At 45.3% G+C, this 26,279-nt stretch overlaps 4 protein-coding genes and 1 long non-coding RNA gene across 6 annotated transcripts; all 5 read left to right on the top strand.

Annotated features, from left to right (window-relative positions):
• Positions 1 to 804: 804 nt before the first annotated feature.
• On the top strand, positions 805 to 2,564 carry LOC136191652 (low-density lipoprotein receptor-related protein 4-like). Its single transcript, XM_065980035.1, has 4 exons — positions 805 to 948; positions 1,160 to 1,960; positions 2,030 to 2,435; positions 2,492 to 2,564. The coding sequence occupies exons 1-4, from the start codon at positions 843 to 845 to the stop codon at positions 2,538 to 2,540; spliced, it is 1,362 nt and encodes a 453-aa protein (XP_065836107.1). The 5' UTR covers positions 805 to 842; the 3' UTR covers positions 2,541 to 2,564.
• A 4,679-nt stretch (positions 2,565 to 7,243) lies between these two features.
• Positions 7,244 to 10,880, top strand: LOC136191651 (uncharacterized). 2 transcript variants are annotated; one of them, XM_065980034.1, is made up of 10 exons: positions 7,244 to 7,270; positions 7,818 to 8,817; positions 8,873 to 9,567; positions 9,621 to 9,689; positions 9,746 to 9,990; positions 10,039 to 10,139; positions 10,190 to 10,355; positions 10,415 to 10,551; positions 10,612 to 10,773; positions 10,826 to 10,880. In XM_065980034.1, the coding sequence occupies exons 1-9, from the start codon at positions 7,255 to 7,257 to the stop codon at positions 10,733 to 10,735; spliced, it is 2,553 nt and encodes an 850-aa protein (XP_065836106.1). In that variant the 5' UTR covers positions 7,244 to 7,254; the 3' UTR covers positions 10,736 to 10,773; positions 10,826 to 10,880. The 2 variants fall into 2 exon arrangements, with proteins under 2 accessions (XP_065836106.1, XP_065836105.1); XM_065980033.1 differs by having other exon boundaries at positions 10,612 to 10,871.
• Positions 10,881 to 13,522: 2,642 nt separating this feature from the next.
• LOC136191231 (uncharacterized) lies at positions 13,523 to 15,447 on the top strand. The gene is made up of 5 exons (XR_010670801.1): positions 13,523 to 14,171; positions 14,234 to 14,322; positions 14,370 to 14,427; positions 14,482 to 14,538; positions 14,588 to 15,447. It is a non-coding gene; the product is annotated as an uncharacterized lncRNA (long non-coding RNA).
• A 541-nt stretch (positions 15,448 to 15,988) lies between these two features.
• Positions 15,989 to 18,521, top strand: LOC136191368 (tyrosine-protein kinase receptor UFO-like). Its single transcript, XM_065979693.1, has 9 exons — positions 15,989 to 16,682; positions 16,950 to 17,026; positions 17,150 to 17,228; positions 17,292 to 17,360; positions 17,415 to 17,662; positions 17,723 to 17,823; positions 17,871 to 18,036; positions 18,094 to 18,230; positions 18,297 to 18,521. Exons 1-9 carry the CDS (start codon positions 15,989 to 15,991, stop codon positions 18,418 to 18,420), a joined length of 1,695 nt encoding a protein of 564 aa, XP_065835765.1. The 3' UTR covers positions 18,421 to 18,521.
• A 2,131-nt stretch (positions 18,522 to 20,652) lies between these two features.
• Positions 20,653 to 25,850, top strand: LOC136191369 (von Willebrand factor D and EGF domain-containing protein-like). Its single transcript, XM_065979694.1, has 16 exons — positions 20,653 to 20,695; positions 20,752 to 20,808; positions 20,881 to 21,267; positions 21,315 to 21,365; positions 21,428 to 21,696; positions 21,753 to 21,839; positions 21,890 to 22,246; positions 22,313 to 22,386; positions 22,431 to 22,506; positions 22,553 to 22,777; positions 22,847 to 23,061; positions 23,111 to 23,585; positions 23,638 to 24,060; positions 24,111 to 24,347; positions 24,399 to 24,513; positions 24,570 to 25,850. Exons 1-16 carry the CDS (start codon positions 20,653 to 20,655, stop codon positions 25,832 to 25,834), a joined length of 4,356 nt encoding a protein of 1,451 aa, XP_065835766.1. The 3' UTR covers positions 25,835 to 25,850.
• Positions 25,851 to 26,279: the final 429 nt, after the last annotated feature.

The raw sequence follows: 26,279 nt of genomic DNA on the forward strand, positions 1-26,279 counted from the left end.
GATCGTGATCGATTGTGGCTCATTCTGCTTTCGCTTCTTGTTGGCCTTCTTATTGTCGCTCAGATCTACTCGTTCTTTTTGAACTTTCAACTGCAATTGGACAGTGTCGATAGAGGCAGAGGTGATCATCCGGTCAAGCGACCTTTGATCGACAGTGACTTTGCAGCTACTAGTACTCGTAGAAGCTGGAAAATCGACTTTGGCAGCCTGAAAGGCGATAAAGGCGAGCCTGGCAAGCCTGGCCCTCCAGGTTTTGATGGTATTCCTGGCCCGCCTGGCCTGCTTAGGCCACCTGGAGACCCTGCGCCGCCAGGGGAGCCTGGACCGCCTGGGTTGCGTGGGCCGCCTGGCCCGCTTGGCAGAGATGGTTCTAATTGTGTAGATGGCATAGCTGGTCTTCCTGGTCCTCGTGGCCCACCTGGTGCAGGGAGTTGCGGCCCGAGGGGAGCCAAAGGAAATCCTGGAGAAAGAGGACCCAAAGGTGATAAGTGTCTACCAGGAGATCATTGTCGTATCAAACGAGACGGCGAGCCGAGGCCTGAAGCAGGAAAAAGCGATCAGAAAGAAAATGACAAAAACGTTTCTTTGCCTCTGCCGTGCACACGATGCTGTCAAACAGGCAAAGAATGATTTCCGTTTGACAGGAAAAGGGGCGAGATCCCCGTCACTATTATCGTCATTGTTGCGATTGTGAATTGGGCGGATGGTACCGCTTTGCTGATCTGGTGATAGCATCCTAGTAGGATGTTTTTGTTGTTAATTAATAGCGCGCGTCGTGTGCGTGAAAGGAAGATCTAAACCCCGCTCGCCTCTTCTGTTCCGCTTTACCGGCTGCGCGCTTCATGGCCCGGCCTGTTAGTACGGTTACACAGCGCGAGGCGACGCACACAGTCGGCGATGCAGCGGGACACGCCGTTTTCGCGAATCGAAGGCCTTTCCATACAACTTGTACGTACCGCTACGGCTATCAAGACAAATCGTTTTCTGCTTGATGACATAAACCTTGATCGTACGCTCCGCATGAGAGCCTATATATAGAGACGACTTCAGGTTGTTTTTCACGCACTCGATCATGCATGCACTCTGCATGAGTCCAATAAGACATTTTGCGGTTCAGAGGGCGCGCTCAAATTATTGCACTTATCATATGTTCGTTTAGTTTTGGCACTTTTGATCATCATCATCCTTCAGCTACCATTAATTCATGTTAGTGAAGTCAGCAATTTGGTTTGCTACTCTCCAGACGCGAAGAACTGTTTGTTAATCGCCAATTGGTCTGCAAGTGGCTTTCGGTGCAAGAATGGTGAATGCATTCGCCAAATAAACGTGTGCAACAACGCAAACGACTGCAGCGACAACTCAGACGAGAAGGACTGCTTGTCAACGTCTAGCTGCCCTAATTCTGGTTGGTTGTGCAATAACGGAAAGTGCATATCGTCAACGTGGCGCTGTGACGGTGATGACGACTGCGGCGATTGTTCTGATGAAACTAACTGTTCTAGCTACTGCCGCAACGGTCAGTTTTGGTGCAAAAACGGCCGACGTTGTATCCCTTCGGATTGGCTGTGTGACAATGAAAACGATTGTGGCGATTATTCAGATGAACGAAACTGTTCTAGCTACTGCGACTACAGTGAGTTTTGGTGCCGTGAAAGCGGACAGTGCATTCTTTCGTCTTGGCTCTGTGACGGAGATGACGACTGTGGCGATTATTCAGACGAGCGAAACTGCTCCTCCTGTAGCGACAGCCAGTTTCGGTGCGACAACGAGAAATGTATTCTTAAAAGCTTCCGTTGCGACGGTGACAACGACTGCGAAGACAATTTAGATGAAAATAACTGCCCAACATGTACGTCCGACCAGGAAGTTCAGTGCGGAAACGGACAATGCATTCGCCAATCGGATCGCTGCAATGGCATTGACGACTGCAATGATGACGAACACAACTGCGGTACTACGGGTAGGACAGTACTAATACACTAATTGGTATATGTAGGTTAATTGTTTGGCTTGTCTTTTTGTATTGAAGCACTTGGGAGATGTGAAGCATACAGTGGTGGAGAACCGTGTGACAATAGTCGTGCGGGCTCTCGCGTCTTTGTGGATTTACGCTACAATCAAAGCTACCTTAACTTTGAGACTTTAAAAGCCATTCGAAAGTACAATTTTACCTTGAATCAACGTCTAAGCAACAACAACAAGAGCGAGCAATGCATAGATGTTTTCATCAATCTCTACTGTCATATGCTTTATCCTGATTGTTTGACTAATAGTTCTCATTCTTATTCAGTGCCCTTATGCTCAACGGGGTGTTTTAAAGCACATGGCAATAATGGACGTTGCCTTCATAATTATAAAAAATCAATAGACCTATTTCAACGTCATTTCGCCAGGAAACTAATCCGCCCCATTCACATGCCTTTCAGGGCGCCAAGGTGTGTCGATCTGCCACCAGCGAATTCAATATGTATGACGTTAAGAAATGCACCAGAAAGAATAGAAAATGGAACAGAAGCAAGTTTCATCAAGGGGGCCTATGATTTCATGGCTATTGCCGTTTTAACAACCCTTTGCGCAATGACGGTTTTGACTATTGCAATTGCCATTTTGTGCAAAAAACGTGTTGTCTGCAAACGACCCATTGCACAAGATGTCGTAGAAATGAAAACCTGCTCGAAAATATCTTGGGATTCTGAAATCGTTGCGAAAATAGGTGACCTGGGCGTTTGCCCTTCGCGTCTAGCGGTAGAGAAGGAAATTGGAGAAGGTTGGTGAGCAATAATGATCTGTTTTGTTTGCTACACGCCGACTTCTTTGTAGGTAATTTTGGAAGAGTCTACAAATGCCAATTGGTCGGAAATACCGTTGCCGCAAAATCAGCTAAATCGGGTAATAGTGACGGGTTGTTTGAATATGAATAAGTGATGCACCTAAAAAACGTGTAGGAGTCAATGCGCGCGACTTCATATTCGAAGCACTTCGAATGAAATGCCTGCGTCATCAAAACGATCTGTCCTTGATCGGAATTTGCTGGTCGTCCAATCCCGAACAGGAGCAAAACTACAGGCCACTGATAGTGCTTCCGTACATGGTTTTAAAGGATTTGAGAACATACTTGGCCAAGAAAAAATCCCTTTATGTCCTATGTTTTTCAGCCGAGGACGGAGAAGACAAAACTATTATACCCCGTGACGTAACTTCTGTCATTTCATGTTGTCTTTGTAAATTATGCGATCCGTTTCTAGCTTTTCAGACTTATTCAGTTTGGATATCAAATTGCAAAAGGAATGGAGTATCTGTCCGGAAGAATGATACTACATCGAGATTTGGCAGCGCGGAATTGCATGTATTGTTCGACGTTATTAATCTTTTTAAACTTTTAGTATTTGAATGGTTTTATGGTAGACTGGGATCTCACTATCAAAATCTCTGATTTCGGATTAGCCCGAGCATTGAAGGAAGACAAGGACTATTACCGGATTACACCAGGCAAAGCTGGACTACCGATTCGCTGGGTTGCTCTAGAAGGTTTAGCAGAAGGAATCTTTACGACAAAGAGTGACGTAGTGAGTCGGTTAGAGCGCAGACTAGACCTAGCGTAGTAATTTTGTGTCAATGCAGTGGTCGTATGGCGTTACGTTGTGGGAATTGATGACAATGGGAATGACTCCATTTCCTGGTGTTGCCCTCGCTAACCTTGTTCCGCTTCTTCAAGAGGGAATGCGACTTGGCCAACCTAAGCATTGTCCTGATCAAATGTACAGTACTAACGATCGTTGATATACCGCGCCGTTAATTGCTTCAAAGTTGTTTGCTAATGTATGTTCAAGATAATTGTTCACTGTTGGTCGGAAAACGGAAAAACGACATTCGTTTCAGCTATTGGTCAACGATGTCAGTGAGGTTCATGCTGGCAACCAAAGCAGCAGAATACACAAGTGTTTAGCAGCCTACAGTGAATGTTGAACTCTCTAGATTATCTAAATAAGGTAAGCTGCAGCAGTGAGGTCGCTTCCTTCGGCGCCGGGTGACCCCGATGCCGGAGCGCCGTCGATTTATTGGCGACGGCGGCTTTCTTCGACAAAAACGCTGCCTGGAAGAGAGGCCGTGAAAGAACTACCCCCTCCTACTAGGGTCTTTACTTTATGAAGTATCTACTCTGGCAGCTCCAAATAATCGACTCGTTGATATTTCTGCTTCTAATGAAAGCCGAGTCGAGGTTAATTTACCTGAATGACGAATGGGGGACGGTCTGCGACGACTTGTGGGATCTAAACGATGCCAAAGTCGTGTGCAAACAGCTTGGCTTTCCCGATGCTCTCGCTTAAAAAAAGGAGGCATTATAAGCGAAGGCAATTGTGGCCTACAGTATTTCGATGGACTAGAGAATGATGGCCCGGTGTTCACCGTGTTGCCATCATGCAGAGCCTCCCACCGCTTACCGTACGCGAGTGCATTACATAGTGTGACGTCATAAATTTTATGTTGCCACATATTCACGTAGTCATCACTGCCCTTAGCCCCTACAGCTCAGTCCTACCTACATACTGCACATACAAACATAGTTGCAAATGTTTTTCTAATTAGGCGCTTTTCGGACGTATTGTATTTCATAATTTGCTGTGTATTTGAAGACATACAGTATGTATGCATGTGTACAGGTCATATTTCCTGTTACCCGTAACCGCGTAAATACCCACGTACAAACTGTACATGAGTACTCGGATACTTTTGATTGTGACGTCAGAGCGTGACAATCAAAACTCTCGTTTCGGTTTCTCAGCGCATTTATAACACGGAAAATAGCACAGATCAATTTGAAACAGGGGTTTCTAAGCATTTTTTCCGTTTATTAAAGAGAAAACGCTTTATTCGCGCCGTAAATCGCCTTTTTGGGGCACTGTTTTGGGCGCAATGTCGCGCATGCGCTGTACGAAAAAACGGGTTTTTCATTTACGTCACAATACCGAGCGTGACGAACATACATACATACAGACAGACAGACAGACAGACAGACGGACATACATACACTTCCGGCCCTAAGATCACGTTTGAGAGAGCCTCCCTCCGCCGTTATACGGGCTCCACCCGTACAACTGCGGTGGTCGGCTCCATAACGTGGTGTGCGACGGAACAGAAGGACAACCGCAAGATTGCGTATATGAACACGCCAACGAGTGCTGTCGCAAGGCAGATGCCGGAGTCGTCTGTAAAAAAAATCGGTAATACGATGACCCTATATATGTAGCGAAAATAAGCCTGATACTTCTCTCTCTCTGTATCAGGCCCCCCAAGGTTCGGTTACTTAGCGTCCGAAGGACAAATAGAAATATTCTACAGCCGTTTGCGACGTCGTGAGGGGTCTTGTTATCCGTATCTGGCTTATAACTTTGAACGGAAGACCTCTCCATACGACAAGTCTCTCGATTATAGATTTGTCTCAAGAAATCAACCCAAAGCCTACATTGAGGTCGTGTCATTATGCGACAATTCTTTTTTCTCGACTGTTTACGCGAGTTTGCCCCCGCGTGATCGATGATCGAAGCTCGCTTGTAATTCTCTGAAGTGGTAGATAGCTCAAGCAACAGAAATAGCGGGGAACGGAGGAGGAGCAATCGCAATCGGCGCGATTCAATTTTCGCGCAGGACATTTTCTCCCGTTCCACGCAACCTTTCGATCTAGAACGCTCTCAGCAAAGCTTTCTGTCGCCACCAGGCGCGATGTCTGCGATTTTGATCGGCTTCGCGCTTCGTCGCTGTGAAGTCACTATATTAGAACGGGACTATAGCTGACTTGTCGCCGCAAAAGCCACGTACGCTTCGCGAAGAAAAAGGAACGGTCGCTTCTAGTCCTTGACATCCCGGATAGGCCTTCGGCGTCTAGAATCAAATTCTAGAATCCATCGACGGAATGACGATCGGCCGCGACGACGGGACGATAATCCACCTGAGAGAATCCGAGGCTGTTTTCTTCCTTGGTCACGCGATCCAGATAAATGTTTACGGTGACCGAAATGTTTATCCGAACAGAGTCGAGAAAGGCAGCGGTGAGAAACGGTTCAAGCGGCGTTCGATTGACAGTGACTTAGCCGCTAGGTAGTATGCATCGTAGAAGCCGGCAAGTCGACACGTTGTTCGGGTCTGAAAGCGTACGTAAAGGTCGGCCGGGTGTAAATGGGCCGGGAGTGGTGTTCCGAAGGGAGCCAAATTAAAGGTGATTTTGGAAAAAGAGGACGCAAAAGTGATAAGGGACTATCAGGAGATCAATGTTGTATGAAACAAGAATTTGAGCAAGTGCTGAAGAAAGACCATGAAAAGCGGTGGAAGCGTTTCTTTGCCTCTGCCGTGCTCTCCAGCCGAACACAGTATGCTGTCAAACAGACGAAGAATGATTTCCGTTCGCCTGAAAAAGGGACGGAATTCTGGTCGCAATTATTGTGACGTCAAATCGATGTGATGGCGTCGCTTTGCTAATAGCATAGGAGGCTAAATAAACGAATACTGCATAGGTTGGAGATGTAGAACGGCGTTGCGCTGAATGGCTATGATAGTATCCGGGTCTCATCCGACGACAGTCGGAAAATAGGTATCCGGAGAAGTGAAATTTGCACGCGACGCTAGGACAGCAAAACGATTGAAATCATCAACTGAATCTACGTTAACGTGTGTACCCTGTCTATATGTACCCCGGGTTCGACCGACTACGACGCGTGCGAAACTCGTGAGTATACAACCGCGGGGTGCACGTCCCGACTTAGGCTACACCACTTGCGCCATGTCCGCGCTGCAACAGATGGCCAGTACAATCTTAACGATGTTAAAAATTTATCCGAAGCTGCATGTATGCTCAATTCATATGTCTAGAAGGCGACTATATATTTATTTTATTTACCTAAACGTACGCCACCTGCATCGATCGCTATCGATCAAGTATGCAACGGCGACGGCAACTGCTTGCAGCGACAATTCGGACAAGACGAACTGTCCAACGAGCGCACCGTGTAATTTGTACGAATTTTGATGCACCAATGGAAACTTGCATGCTCTATGTACAGTACCGGTAAACTGCACCTCCAAACAGAGGCGAAGCCCGTGCAAAGACTTCATGTGACCATGATGTTACCACAATCGATACGCATCCGTATCTAAGCAAGGTGGGAAGTCAAGGATGTTTGGGAACTAATCATGTAGCGTGCGTTCTCTCTTCGCTTCCGCTGTCGGTGCGTCGCCTCTCGCTGTCCAACGGACCGGACCATGAAGCACGAAGCCGGTGAAGCATGCAGAATAATATGCTTATATAATAGCTTGTACGTATACAATTAACGGCCCATCGAGACAACGCTCAGCGTCGTGCAAGGGAGGCGATTTTTCCCGACAGCGTATGACAAGGCCTCTCATGCACGCTCATGCTCTTGGCCGCTATATATATATACGTAAATATTTCTGCCGCACATTTTCCTATAGAGATCTTTAGTTTGTTTTATAATTCCAATGCGCACTCACTCTCAAACACCAGTTGCTCTAGATCTAGAGGGCCTACAATCAAGATCGGTTGGCTCTCTTAGGTATACGTGTAAAGACGTTACTGTTCCGATTGAATGAAAAACGAAGTTGTGCACTTTAAAAAATGTCTACATCAGGCCCAGGTCAACATGAGATTCACACTTCTATACGTACATGTAACTGCGTCCTATATGCTGCAGCAGATTTTTAATTTGCGTGATTTACAGCATGTACCAGCGGTGGGCGCTTAGATTTATACGAGCTCTGGCAGTGTCCGGAATCCTGACTTTCATAACAATCTTTTTTGTATATAGGTTTTGCCTTGCTCGTTATTTCTCTGCTGATACGCGTCGTGCAAATTGAAGCCACGAAACGAAGCCTATCTACCTGCACGGGTCGCGGCGATTTTCAATGTCTCAATGGACAGTGCATTTCTCGACGTCATCATTGCGACGGAAACTTTGACTGCACTGATGGCTCAGACGAAAAAATCGGTTGTAAACAGCGGATAAAACGTTCCAGCTGCCTTTCTGACGAATACCAGTGCGCAAATAGAAAATGCATTCCTTCAGTTTGGTTCTGTGACGGTGAAAACGACTGTTGGGATTTTTCAGACGAACGAAACTGCTCACGCGCGTCCTGCAGCCACACCCAGTTTCGGTGCAACAATGGACGATGTATTCCTCAATTGTACCGCTGTGACGGTGACAACGACTGTGGAGATCATTCAGACGAACAAAACTGCTCGAGATCATCCTGCAGCTACAACCAGTTTCGGTGCAACAATGGACGATGTATTCCTCAATTGTACCGCTGTGACGGTGACAACGACTGTGGAGATCATTCAGACGAACAAAACTGCTCGAGATCATCCTGCAGCTACAACCAGTTTCGGTGCAACAATGGACGATGTATTCCTCAATTGTACCGCTGTGACGGTGACAACGACTGTGGAGATCATTCAGACGAACAAAACTGCTCGAGATCATCCTGCTACAACCAGTTTCGGTGCAACAATGGACACTGTAGTCCTCAATCGTACCGCTGCAACGGTGACAACGACTGTGGAGATTTTTCAGACGAACAAAACTGCTCATCCTGTAGCTACAACCAGTTTCGGTGCAACAATGGACGCTGTATTTCTCAATCATACCGCTGCAACGGTGACAACGACTGTGGAGACAATTCGGATGAAAATGATAATTGCACTTGCTCTTTTTACCAATTTCAGTGCGGGAACGGACAATGCATTCATTCATCCTATCGCTGCGATGGTTATCCTCACTGCAACAACGATGAAGACGACTGCCCTAGGTAGGTTGTTTACCTTGTCTTTTATTCTTGACGTTGCGCAAGATATGCTTGGCAGATGTGAAGAATACAGCGGTGGAGAACCGTGTGCCCGTAGTCGTACAGGCTCTCGCGTCTTAGTGGATTCTCGCTACAATCAAAGCTACCTTGGCGCTCACAGTTTCAAAGCAATTGAAAAATACAATATCGCCAAGAGAGAGCCATGTGGCAATGTCGTAATCAATCTTTACTGCTATATGCTTTATCCTGATTGTTTGACTAATGGCTCTAATAACCACTATCCAGCGCCATTATGCTTTGATAATTGTTTTACTACAGTATACGGTAAGGACGGAAGGTGCTTTCATGATTACAAGAAAACAATAGCTTCACTTGAAGATTATTTTGTCAACGAACAAATCAATCTCATTCAAAAGCCTTTCAGGGTGCCGAAGTGTGCCGATCTGCCAAGATCCGCGGATTCCCAATGTATGCTGTATAAAAATCTACCGGAAACAGAAGCAAGTTTCAACATGAACATGGTTGCTATTGCCGTTGCGACAACTCTCTTCGCAGTGATGGTTTTGGCCATTCCCACTGTAATTTGGTGTAAAAAACGACGTCGTACGCTCAATAGACAAGAGGCTAATACACAAATTGTCGTACAAATGCATACCTGCTCGAAAAAACTTTGGGATTCTGAAATCGTCGCGGAAATAGGCGACCTAGGCGTTTGCCCTTCGCGTCTAGTAGTAGAGAAGGAAATTGGAGTGGGTTGGTAAACTATAAGATCCGTTTGAGACCCATGCTGATTTTTCTCTATATAGGTAATTTCGGAAGAGTCTACAAATGTCAGTTGGACGGGGATACTGTCGCCGCCAAATCCGCTAAATCGGGTAATGATGACGGGTTTACTGTATTTGAAAAAAAGAAATGCAACTGAACGATGTAGGAGTGAATGTGCGTGATTTCATACTTGAAGCCCTTCGAATGAAATGCCTCACTCATCCAAATGTTCTGGCGTTGATAGGAATTTGCTGGTCGTCCAATCCTGAACAGGAGCAGTACTATAGACCCTTGATATTGCTTCCGTACATGATTTTACAAGATTTGAGAACATACGTGGCCAAGCAAAAAACAACTTATATTTTCAGCTCTCAAGCGGAGAGCGAAGAAGACAAAACTATGTCCCATGACGTAACTTCTGTGTTTCACATTTTACTTTCTTCAGCAATTTCTTTCTAGATTTTCAGACTTATTCAGTTTGGATATCAAATTGCAAAAGGAATGGACTATTTGTCAGGAAAAAGGATACTACATCGAGATTTGGCAGCGCGGAATTGCATGTATTATAATCAACGTTTCTAAGAGTTCTACTTGTAGTGAAAGGCTTTAGGGTGGACTGGGATCTTACTATCAAAATATCCGATTTTGGATTAGCCCGAGCACTGACGGAAGACAAAGACTACTACCGGATTACACCAGGCAAAGTTGGACTTCCGATTCGCTGGGTTTCTCTAGAAGGTTTCACAAAAGGAATATTTACAACAAAAAGTGACATAGTAAGTCAGTTAGAGTGCAAACTGCACCTAATGTAGCAACTTCGTTTCTATATATGTAGTGGTCATATGGCATTACCTTTTGGGAAGTGATGACAATGGGAATGACTCCATATCCTGGTGTTGCCGTCTGTCATCTTGTTCCACTCCTCATAGAGGGAATGCGACTCAGCAAACCTAAGCATTGTCCTGATCGGCTGTACTAATAATCCTTGCACGATATAGAACAATACTTTTCTTTGATTGTTTTCTAATGTAGGTTCGAGATAATGGCTGACTGCTGGTTGGAAAACCCGGAAGAACGACCGTCGTTTCAGCTATTGGTCAACGATGTCGGTGAATTATTGTTGAAAAACAAGACAGCAGAATACGCAAATGTTTGAAGTTAGAAACCTACAGTGACATTTGAACTCTCTTTCAAGTACAAGCTATGTTTAGTTATGGTTTCGTTCGTGTTGGTATCTTCTTCATAGACTAGAAATCGTGTGCTACTGAAGCTTGAATAAAAATAATAATAGATTTAGGTACAAAAGAATTAATGACCTGCATGGCTTCCCGACACGCGATAAGCAAATTGATTGATGTACGAGACAGACGATCGTCCACGGAGGCAAGCTACAGTTGAGCGAATAAGAGTCCTCCTCCGAAGTATAATGCCTCTAGCCGGCGGATCGAGCCCCGTCGCAGTGGTGAGCTAGGTCGAATATTAGGGCATAGCAAACGTACGTATAGCAGCCGCCAACGAGTGCCGTCACAAGGCAGATGCCGGAGTCGTCTATAAAATCGGTAATACGATGACCCTATGCTGAAAATACGCCTGATACTTCTCTGTATCAGGCCCTCAAGGGCGGTTACTCAGCGTCCGAAGGACGAATAGAAATATTCTCCACCGTTTGCGACGACGTGTGGCGAGTCGTGAGGGGTATTGTTGCCAGTCGTATAACTTTTAACGGAAAATCGACCTCTCTCTCCATACGAGAAGTCTCTCGGTTATAGATTTGCCTCGAGGAATCAACCCAACGCCACCATTGAGTTCGTGTCATTCAGCGACAATTCTATTTTCTCGACGATTTACGCTGCAAACGAAATTACGCGAGTTTGGGATCGATGATCGAAGCTCGCTTATAAATCTCTGAAGTGGTAGATAGCTCGGAGAACAGAAATGGCGAGGGGACGAGGAACGGAGGAGAAGCAATCGCAGTCGGCGCGCTTCAACTGATTTTTTCCCCTCCCACCAGGGCGCGCGCGGGCTTCGCCCGCGCCCGCCCTGGTGGGAGGGGGCTCTCAAACGTGATCGGCCAAAATCGGAAAGTGTGTTTCTGTCTGTCTGTCTGTCTCTCTGTCGGTAACGCTCACGTCACAATCGCTCTTAAACCTATCACACCCACAGGTGCCTTTATGACATCACATTCATTGTGATGTCATACTCTCCCGTATATTGAACGAAATGTACCGAAAAAGGTGACGTCACAGTAGATAGTAACCCCGGATTGTGTTCAATAGTTTGCAGCATAGATATAACAATATGCTGATATATCTATGCTTGCCGCCAAGAATAAATACTATTGAACATAACGGGCACATAATAATGAGCTTACTTAGTAACGCTTATCAAGGGAACGCAGTAAAGGAGCACGTTGGGTTTGTCGTGCTGCGAGCGAAGCTCGCAGCACTTCGCTCGCAGCACGCAAACCCAACTGCGAGCTGATAATGGGTCTCGTGACACGAACACCCAAATGTTTGGGGATCCCATGATGGCTCACAAAAGGCCATCATTATCTAGTTTATATAGGGGAACCCCTTTGGTCGCGCGCGGGACCCTTGGTCTCCCGTTCACACAACGTTTCGAGCTAGAACGCGCTCGGCAAAGCTTTCTGTCGTCACCAGGCACGGAATCCGCGATTTTGATCGGCTTCGCGCTTCGTCGCCGCTTTGAGCTTACTTTTCCCATCAAATGCGCAGCCGATCGTTCTCTGCGTCGCTCGACGAGATCTTTGGGCGGAAGGAATGCAACGGAAACAAAGACGGAAGAGACTGACTTGTCGTCGCAAAAGCCACGCTTCGCGAAGAAAAAGGAAGTCCTTGCATGACGTCCCGGATAGGCCTTTGGCGTCTAGAATGAAATTCTAGAATCCATTGACGTAACGACGATCGGCCGCGAGAACGGGACGATAATGTTTACGGTGACCGAAATGTTCATCTGAACTGCAATATCGAACAGCGGTGAGAAACGGTTCTAGCGGCGTTCCATTGACAGTGACCTAGTAGTCGTAGAAGCCGGCGAGTCGACACGTTGTTCGGGTCTGAAAGCGTGAGAGCTAGGCGATGAAGGTCGGCCTGGTGTGCAAGGCATTCGAGGTTTAGATGGTGATCCTGGCCCGGTTGGTACGTTCGCCCGGCCCGCCTGGTCAGCCTGGCCAGCGGAGCTTACCTGGCCCGCGAGGCTTGCTCGGCTTTGCAGGCTTTGGCTTTCCTGGCTTGACTGGTCCGCGTGGCCCGCCCGGCCGGCCGCCTGGAGCGGATGGACAACTGTCACAAGGTACAGGGAGTGGCGTTCCGAAGAGAGCCAAAGGTGATCCTGAAGAAAGGGGACTTAAAGGCGACAGGAGACTGTCAATGTTGTATGAAACAAGAGTGTGAGCCAAAGACTGAAGAAAGAGAAAGCAATCACAAAAAAGTGGTGGGAGCGTTTCCTTGCCTCTGCCGTGCTCTCCAGCCGAGCACACGATGCTGTCAAACAGGCAAAGAATGATTTCCGTTCGACAGGAAAAGGGGCGAGATCCCCGTCACTATCATCGTCATCGTTGCGACTGTGAATTGGGCGGATGGTACCGCTTTGCTGATAGCATAGGAGGCCAAATAAATGAATACTGCATGCCGGGAGGTTGGAGACGTGGAACGGCGTACGCTGGATGACTATCCGGGTTTCATCCGATGACAGTCGGAGAACAGGTATCCGGAGAAGTGAAATTTGCAGGCGACAACAGCTGCGACGTTTACGGACTGCAAAACAATCCAAATCATCAACTGCAGAGAATTCTACGTGTACTACCTTCCTCCGTCGCCTAGCAACCGCGTCTACTGCAGTAGATCGTAGGGTACGACTTCACTATATGCCCCCACTGCATAGACTACTGTACGACCCTACTGTATGTCTTTTATCTGTGGCATGTCACATGTGGCGTTGTCTTCTAATAAACTGTCCCTTCACGCAGCAAGAAATCGATCACTTGAAAGTGAATTTGCCCAGGTCTTCCTTGGCAAAATAAGAAGCACAAAACTGCGAGCACAAACACTCCCTCGGTCTCCAAATTGCATTGCACATGCGCTTTGAACGACTTCCTGGAAATAACGTTCACTCTTGCGTTCCTCGACCAGTCATAACGTCCGCCCCTGTCGTTACGCTGATCTCAAAGGCATTACACGCGTCCATGACGACATCACCATGCGTGCAGGCAAGACAGAGAGAAGCCAAGTAGGCCGGAGGGTAGCCCAGGACGTACCTTGGATCGAGTCTTTCTGAGAGCGTCCCGTCGCAACGCTCTTAGATCGTACAAAGATCCCCGAGTTAGCGTTAGCACGATCGACTTTTTCAACCGATTCCGCGAACAATAGAGAGGCGAATTCGATGCCGTTAACGTTTTCGCCGAATCCTGGCACGATTGAGCTAGCATGAAGCCTGCGAGCCGTTTCGCTTTTCGTGTGAGAACGGAAGATGCATGGGAGAAGAGAAACGCACTGCGAACGCTGCGATGGAGTGGACGATTGCGAAAATTTCTTGGCTCAACGACGCATGCCCCTGTACTGTACTCAGTAGCGGTACGTATAGACTATAAGAGTTTTATATAATGATGGTATATTTGCTAAAATATTTTCTATAGACTATAGAGGCCTTGTGCTGAATAGATAGAGTAAATCCTACTCTATTACCACGTGTGGCCTGTAAGACTTTGGACACCTCTACTAGCACGTACGTTGCATGACTTGCTGAAAAATGTGTTCTGATTTGACTTATAGCAGCATTCAAAAAAGTAGAATCCACCTTCAATCGGCAGAGGCTTTATGTTACATACACGTGAGTCATGTATGTTGCAGCTGAGATGGTATGAACGAATGAAAGTTTACTTAGAAGCAAAAGTTTTTGGAAGTTTTAGCGTTCTTCTTGTACTTGCTATTTTCCTTATGTGTACGTGCGAGGAAGTATAGAGAACGTGTTCATATTATGTTATATTTAGTTTTGGCACTTTGGTCATCAACCTTCAGCTTGCAACTTTCCCGACGAGAAGAACTGTTCGTCAATCGCCAGTTGCTCTACCGAGTGGCTTTTGAAATCAGAATGGTGAATACATTCGCCAAATCGATCGTGTGTCACAAAGGTAAACGACTGCAACAACAGCTCTGACGGGCAGGACTGCTTGCCAAATTCTATATTCTTAATGAATTTAAAGCGTTTCCGTGCAACAACGGCAACTGCATCTCGTAGCCACAACAGCGCCCAGTGAATTAGCTCTGTGACAAAGATAACTAACGACAGTGACAACTATTTAGCTACAGCCAGTTTTGGTGCGACAACGAAAAATGTAGTCCTAAAAGCCATGCCGTTGCGACGGTGATATCTATGGCGGGTGAAACCTGTCCAAGGGTTGAGAGTCGTTGCGTAGGGTTAGGGTCGTTAGGTTGGGTTGGAGTTGTTAGGTCGGGTTGGGAGTCGTTAGGTTAATTGGCTTGGGGTCTCTATAGTTGCGATCGACGTTCCACAAGCTATATAGCGTGCGTTCAAGTTGCTTTTATATACCATCTTATATACCATCTTTCTCTGTCTCTTCGGTTCCGTCTTGCCGTACCGTCTCGTTGCGTCTCCTCGCGTTGTCACTCGCAATGAAGCATGCAGGTACAACAGTGGGGCGATTCCCTTTAGTGGGGTAGTGAACAATTGTTGGAACACCATGTCTAACTTGGAACGCCTGTATCTCCGCTTCTGGTCTGCCTCTCGTAATACGGTATTTTATGTTTTTCTCAAAATAGTTCAGGCTGTCCTTGTGAAAATGGTGCAAACTGCGTCTCTGTACGTTGTTCCATTTCTTGGCATTGAAGCTCCAAAGATGACTAGTTACAGTACCGTTCTTGGAATAAACGAGTCATTTGGGGAACGCTATACTTTTGTGTTTTCCTACAAAGATCTATATATCATTAATTCATAAGCTCAGCTTGTGCCTGATTGTATGTCCTGATACTACAGCCACTAAATTTAGATGCACCTGTCAACGTGAAAGTATAATTTGGTAATTAGAGGATATCTGCACACTTCTATAGATAAAAGCTGCGGTAGTTTTTTATTTGATGTACAGTCTCTGGCAGTGTCCCGCGAATCCTGACAACTTTAACAACTTATTAATCTTTCGTAGGTCTTAACTTGCTTGCTATCTCTCTGCTAATGGGAACGATGCGACTTGTAGCCGGAGAACGAAGTCTATCTACATGCATTCGTCGCGGCGATTTTCAATGTTCCGATGGACAGTGCATTTCTCGACGTCGTCAATGCGACGGAAACTTTGACGATGGCTCAGACGAAAAAATAGGATGTGAACGAAGGATAAAACGTTCCCGCTGCCCTTCAAATCGATACCAATTCGCAAATGGACACTGTATTCCATCAATGTACAAGTGCGACGGTGACAACGACTGTGGTGATTTATCAGACGAACAAAACTGTTCTAGCCAATGCCGCCAAGATCCGTCACGGTATTGGTGCAACAAGGACAACCGTTGTATTCATGAACGTCTTCGCTGCAACGGTATCAACGACTGTAAGGATTTTTCAGATGAACAGAACTGCTCTACCTACTGCCGCCAAAATCCGTCGTCGCGGTTTCTGTGCAAAGAGAACGATCGGTGCATTCATCGCTTTTATCGCTGTGACGGTGACAACGACTGTGGCGATTCATCAGATGAGCAAAACTGTTCTAGCTACTGCCGTCAAGATCCATCAGTGTTTCAGTGCAAAAATCGTGCTGACTCTTAATTGTATTCTTAAAATGTATCGCTGTGACGGTGACAACGACTGTGGCGATGCATCTGATGAGCAAAACTGTTTAGGCTACTGCCGCCAAGATATGTCACGATTTTGGTGCAACAAGTACGGCTCTTGTATTCCTGAAATCTATCGCTGTGACGGTGACAACGACTGTGGCGATTCGTCAGATGAACTATGTTGTAATGGGAGCACTAGCAGTCCGGTTTGGCATTGCGACGACGGAAGTTGTATTCATGAACGGTACCGCTGCGACGGTGGCTACGACTGCCGAGACTATTCTGACGAGAACAACTGCGGTAGGAAAAATAATTAATAACGCACATTACAGTAGTTCGCGCTCCTTGTGATCAGATTAGCGCAAAGCTTCTATAGCTGAATGGGCTCGCGGAATCGTGATTTAGTATGGTTTAAAGAAGCTAGGTTAGGACGTACTGTGCTTAGACTAACACAGATAGTAATGAAACTATATATAGTACAATCTGAAAATTGCGAGAGTATTATAACCCTAACCCTAACCCCTATTAAGTGAAAATAGAAGATAATCTGCAGATTTTTCATTTTAGACAATGGAAATACTGTAATTATTGCCGTTCCAACAACTCTCTGTGCAATGATGGTTATGATATTTACTCCTCTAATTGTAATTTGGTGCAAAAAACGTTTTGCCTGCGAATGCACCTGCCAACGTCATACGACAGAAGATCAAATGTCTGTCGCACAAAGTGCCGTTGAAATGCAAAGATAGACATCGAATGAACTTCAGGATTCTGACATCGCTGCGGAAATAGGCGACTTGGGCATTTGTCCTACACGTTTAAAAGTAGAGAAAGACATTGGAGAAGGTTGACTGCATTCATGTGAATAAATGATCCATTTGAGAGATGTTTGTGTATCTCTTTGTGTAGGTAATTTCGGAAGAGTCTACAAATGTTTGTTGGACGGAAGTACAGTTGCCGCAAAATCAGCTAAATCAGGTCCTAGATTCATTTCAATATGAATACACAATTAAGTGCCATTGAACGATGTAGGACTAAATGCGCGCGACTTCATTTTTGAAGCCCTTACAATGAAATGTCTTAGTCATCCAAATGTTATGACGTTGATCGGAATTTGCTGTTCGCCCAATCCTGAACACGAGCAATACTACAGACCTATGATAGCGCTTCCGTACATGGTTCTACGAGACTTGAGAACATATTTGCGCAAGCAGCGATCACTATACAACCTCCGTTTTTCAGTGGAGAATGACGGCGGAAACGTGACTATTCCCCCTGATGTAACGTTTGTTTGTTTGTTTTATATTCATTTTCCTTATTATTTAAGCTATCGTTTCTAGCTTTTCAGACTCATTCAGTTTGGATATAAAATTGCAAAAGGAATGGAATATTTGACAGGGAAAAGGATACTACATCGAGATTTGGCAGCGCGAAATTGCATGTATGGATCAACGCTTTCATTATGATTAACCGAGTGAATGGCTTTAGGGTAAACTGGGATCTCACTATCAAAATATCCGATTTCGGATTAGCCCGAGCACTAACAGAAGGCAAAGACTATTACCGGATTACACAAGGCAAAGTGGGACTTCCGATTCGATGGGTTGCTCTAGAAGGTTTCACAAAAGGAATATTTACAACAAAAAGTGACATAGTAAGTCAGTTAGAGTGCAAACTGGACCTACTGTATAATAAGTTCGTGTCTATTCAGTGGTCGTATGGCATTACATTTTGGGAAGTGATGACAATGGGGATGACTCCATATCCTGGTGTTGGCGTCGGTAACCTCGTTACGCTTCTTCAAGAGGGAATGCGACTCAGCCAGCCTAAGCATTGCCCTGATCGAATGTACACTGCTAACGATCATTGATATCACTCACACTGTTGCTTCAAACATTTTTTTTTCTAATTTAGATTCAAGTTAATGGCTGACTGTTGGTTGGAAAACCCGGAAAAACGACCGTCGTTTCAGATTTTGGTCAACGATGTCAGTGAGATCATGTTGGCAACAAAAGCAGCAGAATACACAAGTGTTTAGCAACCAACAGTGACTTTAGAACTCTCTCACGTTGAAGTTCAAATTAGTTTTGGATGCTCTCTGATGTTTAGTTATGGGTTTCGTTTGTGTTGGTATCTTGTTCATAGACTAGAAACCTTGTGCTGCTGATACTTGAATGAAATACATATAAATGGCTTCAGACGATTGACCTGGACGATAGTCTAGCGAAATAATTTGCCGACATGCAGCTAGACGCCCAATCAACGAACAGAGCTGGATTTGTAAAGGAAAAGAAAGCTACAGTAGTGATTGCGTTTCCTTGATGCACATTGGTCAATAGGGGGCCCAATTAAGTGGGGGCCCTGCATGATGTCTAAGCGCCATCGCCGACTTATGGACGACAACGGCTTTCTTTGACAGAAAAGCTGCCTTGAGGAGAAGGGAATAGGGACGTCCAAACTTCCGCTTCGCTATAGAGAACGCGTTGAGTTCGAGAAAGGGGGCGAAATCGTGAACTATGCCCCTGTTGTCGAAGCAGAGTGATGCTCTGTTTTCGAACGGCTGCTAAGGATCGGAAAGAGCACTGTCCGACGAAGCATTTGGTCGAAAAGAGCGCAATAATGCCTGAAACCAATCAATCGCTAGCGCGCGTTGCGGTTTCATGCTGATTTCAGGAGTCAGCGAAATCCAAGGGTCCGCCTGTTCTTTTTCGTCTCGCTGCATCGTTTCTTTGCGCTCGCAGACGGGGCAGGTGAACCGACCGCTAAAGGTGTGATCGCGTCAACTAAGTTCCGGGAAGACCTACTAATTGTCATCGCCGGCACGGTGATTGCGCTGTACGTTTGGGCGAAAAAGAAACGGCGTCGGCGCGATTGCGCGTTGCGACCACGGCGTCGTCAAGATCGTCTCGCAGTCGTTTTTGCGCCGGCCCTCGCACGCCGTTAATTGATCCGGTTCGAATTGGTCTTTTACCTGAAAGACAGGACGCAGTTCCGCATGCAAACGCTTCCGTGGATGGTCATATCTATACGGAAGCACCGGAAAGGGTCTACCTGGTGAAGGTCTTTCTGGCAAAGCTGAGGGTCAAGTCTACGAGCCGTAGCACGTTATGGGGTATCATCATATGTGAGATAGAACTCTCGCTGGCATCTAGTCGATCATGTGCAAATAATGATCGTTGATGAGTTAGGCAACCAGGCGCGTAACGGGCAAAACAAAGTAGTCTATAGCCTTTCTGCGCAGTGCAGCCGCGTCTACAAGGTTAACGTTTGTCTTGCTTAAACTCCAGTGGAAGTCAACTAAGGATGTTTTTCTAGTGCTACTAGAAAATCATAGAGGCGAGATGCCAGAGCTATATACCGGTAAGCTTGAATTGCATATGAATAGAAAAACCAAACTATTCGACTCTTCCTTTCCGTCTCATTGTTTTGTCTAGTTGCGTTGCCTTGCCTGGTTTTACTCACCATGAAGTATACTGAGGTAATGGTGCGACGTACGCTTTCCGAGAAGAAGGAACGAGTGACCAGTCTGATGAGTACAGCCATATATAGACCATGCATCGAGGCGCTGAATACAGACATCGAAAGCCAGACAACGCCTAAAACCGTCCGATTCCCCAGTGTCGCGTCGCTGCAATCTATAGTCTCGTATTCTCCGGCGGATGACGTTCGGTATTCTGCTTGGCTCCTTTTTTTCTGCGGAGTATAGTAGTACATATTGCGTGATAAAGTAGACGTTATGGCGTTATGAGGCTCCGGAGCGTGTAAAGACTGAACTTGATATCAGCAGAGGCGTTTAGTTAGTACTAATGAACAGTGCGCAAACACGGAGTTCAGACAGATTCGTGGCGCAGACATTACGTGGAACAACGTGCCCATTGGATAGGGTCGTCTCGGCAGTATCCGTATGATATCCTGCGTGCGCTGTCTCGAGAATCTAGTGACTCGCTAACAGTAATTGGTACTCCAGTAACGAGACAGAGTCGACCGCAAATAAAGCGTTGATTCATACATGTAGACTTTGAAACGTACTCTTGGCTAGTTCAAAAGAATCCCTCCAGACGGAGAGCGTAAAAAAAGAATTTCGGTTTCGGTGTTAAGAGTATATGTAGGCAGGATTGATGACAGAATAACGCTAAATGCACCGTCCAACCTTGACGTGCATAAGTTATAACAACTTTCTCTCGAAGGGACAAAGGTATATATTAGGATGCCACTGTTAGCTAGACCCTTTAACGACACAATGTATATACAGCGAGTGACTCACATAAAGATGGCGAAAACTCTCCTTGCTCTCACGGTTCTACTTGTCGGAGGCAAGGCATTTCTATTTAGCATATGCCACTGGCTGCATTGACTGTTTTTTATAAAGATATTTTCAAGCAAGTAAATGCTTTCTCTTGTCCACCAGGAGATCCCTGTGCCGGAGGTACAACAACCTACGCTCTCTATAATCGGCTTATGCAGAGCGCATGTGAATGACTCAATAAATGTTCCTTAGATATAAATATCATAAGAAACGGAAACAAGCGAGGAGTGGACGTCCCTGTAGTTCCTGGACAAGAAATATGCGATGCAGTCTTGAACGCTGGATGGTATCGGTTTGTCGATGGTGACGGAAATCCGCTGACAATTGCTGTGCAAGGAGACAGCAATGGACGCCATCAGTGCGTAAAGTCTGGTCACTGCAGCACTACTGTTCCCATCTCTTTGACCGAGCCAGCCCCAACAAAAGCCGGATTAACTAAGCTGCTGAAGGGATGTATGAATTTCGTTAGGTGCTGTCTTTTCTCCGTCAATGTGTGCGCTCGTTTCTGCGAGAACAATGACATTGGAACGATTTATTATCTTACTCCGCCCTCCGCGTGTTCAGTTGCCTTCTGCACCAGTACTTTCTCCAGTATTTACCCTTCAATAATGTAACGCTATTTTTAGATGCTAAAGGCTGCAAGGCTGACTCTCACTTGGAAAACGGGCTGTGCAAACGTAAACTATGATCTATATGTTGCCTTGATTAAAAGAAGCGCACAATTTTTTTGTCTTTTTAGAGTCGTATCCTACATTGACCTTTGATCCAGTGATTACAGCTGATTCTCGAAAAGTTTCAGACACGAACAAAGAAGTCATATTTAAGTGTCAAGTATTTGGCCCGGAAACAAATAACGCAGAGTACGTTATTGATTGGATAAAAGACGCTGAAGAAACACCAATAGTGACGAAAACCATAAGCTCGACAAAAACGCCAGCGGAAGTTACTTTACGTGAGCTTTTTGGAGTTGAAGACTTGCTAGACCCAAAAGTAAAGATGGGCTTTAATGTACGTATGCAAGGTACAATGTAGCACCTCTGCCTCTTAATTATCTATTACTTTAGCTTGTCTGCCAAGCAACTGCCATGTTTAAAGGAAATAAGGCAAAGTCTCCTGTTTTGCGTAGTAACTCTTTCTACGCAGGACTTTCCGTAACAGAGACAATATTGATAAAAAGCGTTTTTTAAAAATTTCTGTTTAGGTTGAACCCGTGACCTTGTTTGTTAGTGAGAATGACAAAGTCGACAAGCACAGAATATTTGTGAAGCCAACAGTTCCTATTGTTTGTGAAACTAACCAACCTTGTTATTTGAACGTGGGATTTGGAGGTGCCACGTTTCGCACCCAACAGGAAGTTCTTTCTTCGAAATGCGGTGTTCGGTTTGACGAACGCAACTGGGATACATTTCAATTTTTTGAAATAGCTGGAGTCCGCGATCAAGTTGAAGATGGACAAAGCTCTCAAAAAATTAAGGTTTCTGCAACTTATCCCCTTCAAGACCTACTATCAAAAAAAATAGCCAATGAATGGTTTCAACTTCCAGACCAATATATTGAGGTTAGATTAAGAGTACAAGTTCTCACTGAAGTTGTACTGTACATGAGTTTCATCATCCAATTTTAGGTTAAAGTTGCAAATGCCCATTCATCAAGTTGCAAAGGCACTGGAGATCCCCATTATACAACATTTGATAACAAGTATACAGTGTAATACCAATAGCATCATCTAATTCTCTAAATAGTTATTATCACTACTATAAATACGGTGATTTCTGGCTAGCACGAAATCGGGGACAAAGAACATCGGGAGTATTAGAAGTAAGATAATATCGTACAAAATACAGTGCCCCATGAGCATAAATAGGTCCAATCAAGAATTTGGGCTTGTCGCGGGGTCACTAACCCCGTTAGCTGCCACTGTGGAGTTGCTGTGCGTGAAGGAAATCATATTGTTTCTATCGACCAATGCTATTGGCAACAAAGGAATCCAGATGTCACCTACGTTCCCCCAAGAATAAAGAAACACACACCAGGTGAACTTCCAAGATCTTTTCGAATTTACAAAAATGCTGCAGGCACCTCACATAAGGTAAAATACGAGAGGACACTTGATCAAACATGCAGGACAATATCAACACAGTTACTTTGAAATGACTAGATTCAGCTTCCTTCGGGAGCCGCAGTAAAAGTGGAAGCTCGCACGTGGGGCATGAGCGTTTTTGTTCAATTTAGTGAAGAAGATCAAGGTAGAACAGAGGGATTTTGCGGAAACAACGATGGAAATTCAGGAAATGATTTGCGAGGACCTAACGGTCAAATGTATACCAAAGATAGAAAAAATATTGTTGAAGACGCTTTTGCAAATGCCTGGAGGTTTGGCCTGTTTTTATTTATTAAAAAATGTTCAGTATGTTTGGTTTAGAGTAAAATCAAACGAAAATTTGTTTGGTAAAGAAGTTCTCCAGCAGATAGAGAAAGACGATCCGGTGATACCTAGTAATAACTTTTGTCAGTGCACCTCAAATCGAAACGAACTCACGGGAACGTTGGACTGCCCTGAATATGAAGACTCTCTTTTAGTGCAAGCAAAGGCTTTCTCAGGAGAAGGGTGGATTCATAACACGCCCGTCCTAAAAACAAAGCGTGCTGTTGCGAAAGAAAACGACATTCCAACTGATGAAGATGACGTTGAAGACGACTATGAGTTTGTTTATGATATAAATGCTAACCCTCCTATTCCGCAGTGGCCAACTCAGAGCGGAATAACAAAAGAAGTAGCCGTTCAGACATGCACCGATGTACTACTTTCATCACCTGTTGCTAAGTCCTGCATTGCCGACGGCAGAATAGAAGAGATCACCCGTGAAACAATTGACTCTTGTGTCGAAGATATCAAGGTACACCACACTGCCACAATTTACCACGCAGTCAAAACTGGTCATTTCTTAGCTGACCGATGACCTATCTATTCCAAATGCATACATTGCATCTGTTCTGCAGCAGTGTGAAGAAAGTCTGGCGAAGGATGTTTCTTATTGGAAGCCAAACGTTAGCGCTGAAGCTGACGCTAACGATACCGTGTTAGAAGAAGCCTCAGATTTCTTTCTAAAGCCTTCTCTTCCGCCAGTAATAGCTGAGTCAATTTGTCCAAATGACTGCAGCGGTCGTGGCCAGTGCGTCAATGCAACGTGCATCTGTCACTCTAATTTTACAGGGCCAGACTGCTCTATTGTTGCTGACGCGCCTCCAACGGTCATAACATTTGTAAACAACGGCTTGTGTGACCGACGAAAAAAACCTTGCAAAACGGCATACGTTGTTGGAGAAGGATTTGTCGACAATGAAAATTTATCATGCGTCGTAGAAAATTTGGTAAGGGAATACGATTGGCTTTTCAGACAACAAAAGGGTGTAATTTTTAGGCAACCGGAGAAACCTTCAAAGTGATCTCGTCGTTTCAGAGCATTTATGAAGTTACGTGTGCTTTGCCACCTACTTCTGTCAAACCTTACAGTTCTCTCAGTGTTTACAACGAACCGTTTCAGCACTTCTCTATTAGAGTCACGGTTGATGGCAAAAAATTCAGCAAAGCGCTTATCTACACTATTTACGACTCTGGCTGCTTCAACTGCATTGGCCCTGGACAATGTTCAAGAATAGTATTATATAATAATTCTGTATGTTAATTAAATTGCATCCATTTCCTTTAGATCACCTCGTGCATTATTGAGAATCATTGCTTCGCTAATGATGAGCCAGATCCCGATAACTGGTGCCAGCAATGTCTGTCTGACAAAGATACCACAGCGTTCACAAATAGAACAGGTACGTCTAGTTCGTCAAACGTTCATTAAGAGATTTGCGAAATTTTTGGCTGTTAGATAATGCTCGTCCCTACATAGAAGCGCCAGAAAAGCTGTTTGTCGTGCAAAATGATCTGTTCTCATTTATCGTTCCAGCGGCGGATCCGGACAATCGGCCAATAGATGTAGAAGTTTTCAATGAAGACGACAGACTTACATCACAAGTACTAGAGTCAAAGAATTGGACGTGGCAGGCTCCCCCAAGCATACGCAATACAAGTCGTTTTTCATTCATTGCTACAGACGAATGCGGAGCCACCAGCGACATCTATAAACCCGACATTCACGTGATAGACTGCCCCTGCAAACCAAACGGACAATGCGTGAGGCAAGACGGTGGACCTATTGGATCCGGCCGATACAAATGCGATTGCGACTACGGCTACAACGGAACGTACTGCGAACGTTTCATAATACCGACAATGTTCTTTCAAGAGACACCTCAACGTAATAACTCGTTGATTACTTTTCAAGTATACGGTGAGAAGGAGACGCAGCTTGGCGCCTTGCGCCTTTTTCCTGAAGGACTAATTCAAATACGAGACAATGACAGTTCACACCTGAAAGAACTTGTCTGTACTATCCAAGAGGAAATCGACGTCACAACAGAGACTTTCGAAGCTGAGAGCGAACAACTGCAAGTTTCGGTAGACCCCAAAAATCGCACCCTGAAAATTAACGGAACAGCGACAATAGAATCCTACTTGAAGGCAATGGAATCGCTTAATTATTCGCACGTAGGAAAGAGCTTTCCACTGAAAAACAGAAACGTATTTTGCCAGGTAACTGATAGCAGTGGACTCCGTTCTTCCAAGATTCACATCGTAATCGGTTTCGATCACTGTCTTGCTGAGCCGTGCGTTCACGGAACGTGCCAAACGACAGAAAGTGGATACCAATGCTATTGTTCGGCTGACTACGAAGGTGGACACTGCCAGTGGAGCAAGGCGGATCGTCCTACATGTTCCTGGTGCTGTGACGCTAGCGAAAGGGATGATTCGTGCAGACCAAGCGATTCCTACCCTGCGTGCAGCAGCAATTGCTGCAAGCGCGAAAAAATTTGCACCGCCCAGGGTCTCTGTTATTGCACAGACTTCTCCACTACTTTCGCCAACTATTGCGCTCCCAATGACGCGCTCTGTTGCTACTCAGGAAGAGAAGAAAACAAGGAGCTGTGCTTGTCGAACTACGGGCATCTTCCTGACTGTGAAAAAGATTGCTGCAATCAATCTGAGAAATGGAAAGGAACGGCTGTGTATGCTTGTGGAGTGACGCTTCCATGAAAGTCGTTTGACTGAAAAACTGTTGATTTCTCTCTTTGGTTTTTTTTGCTTTCTTCTTCTGTCTGCCGATATCCGCTGATCAAGCAAGCTCTAGCAGAACTTCCGTTCTCCTTAAATTTACTATAGGTTCCAAAATCACAACGCCTATACCAAAGACACATTCACCAAGGCATAGATAGACTAAATAACGACCTCTATGCATGTTCAGAGGCCATTCCGTTAGCACCTCGATCTTAAGAGGGCTCTTTGGCGTTAATGCAGCTCTGCAAGACAATTAAAGGCGTGCAGTCGTTTTCAAAAGTTAATTTTTGTGTTGCCTGCACACTCTGTGAAAGTCAAATTTTCTTCCAGTGATTGAATTCAATTAAATAGTGGGCCAATCACATTCCACAAGTTCGTGGTGACGATCTATGTAAGGCGTGGTGTGTTGCGCTGGTATACCTAA

This window comes from Oscarella lobularis, chromosome 9, assembly GCF_947507565.1.
Source record: "Oscarella lobularis chromosome 9, ooOscLobu1.1, whole genome shotgun sequence".
NCBI classification, from domain to species: domain Eukaryota; kingdom Metazoa; phylum Porifera; class Homoscleromorpha; order Homosclerophorida; family Oscarellidae; genus Oscarella; species Oscarella lobularis.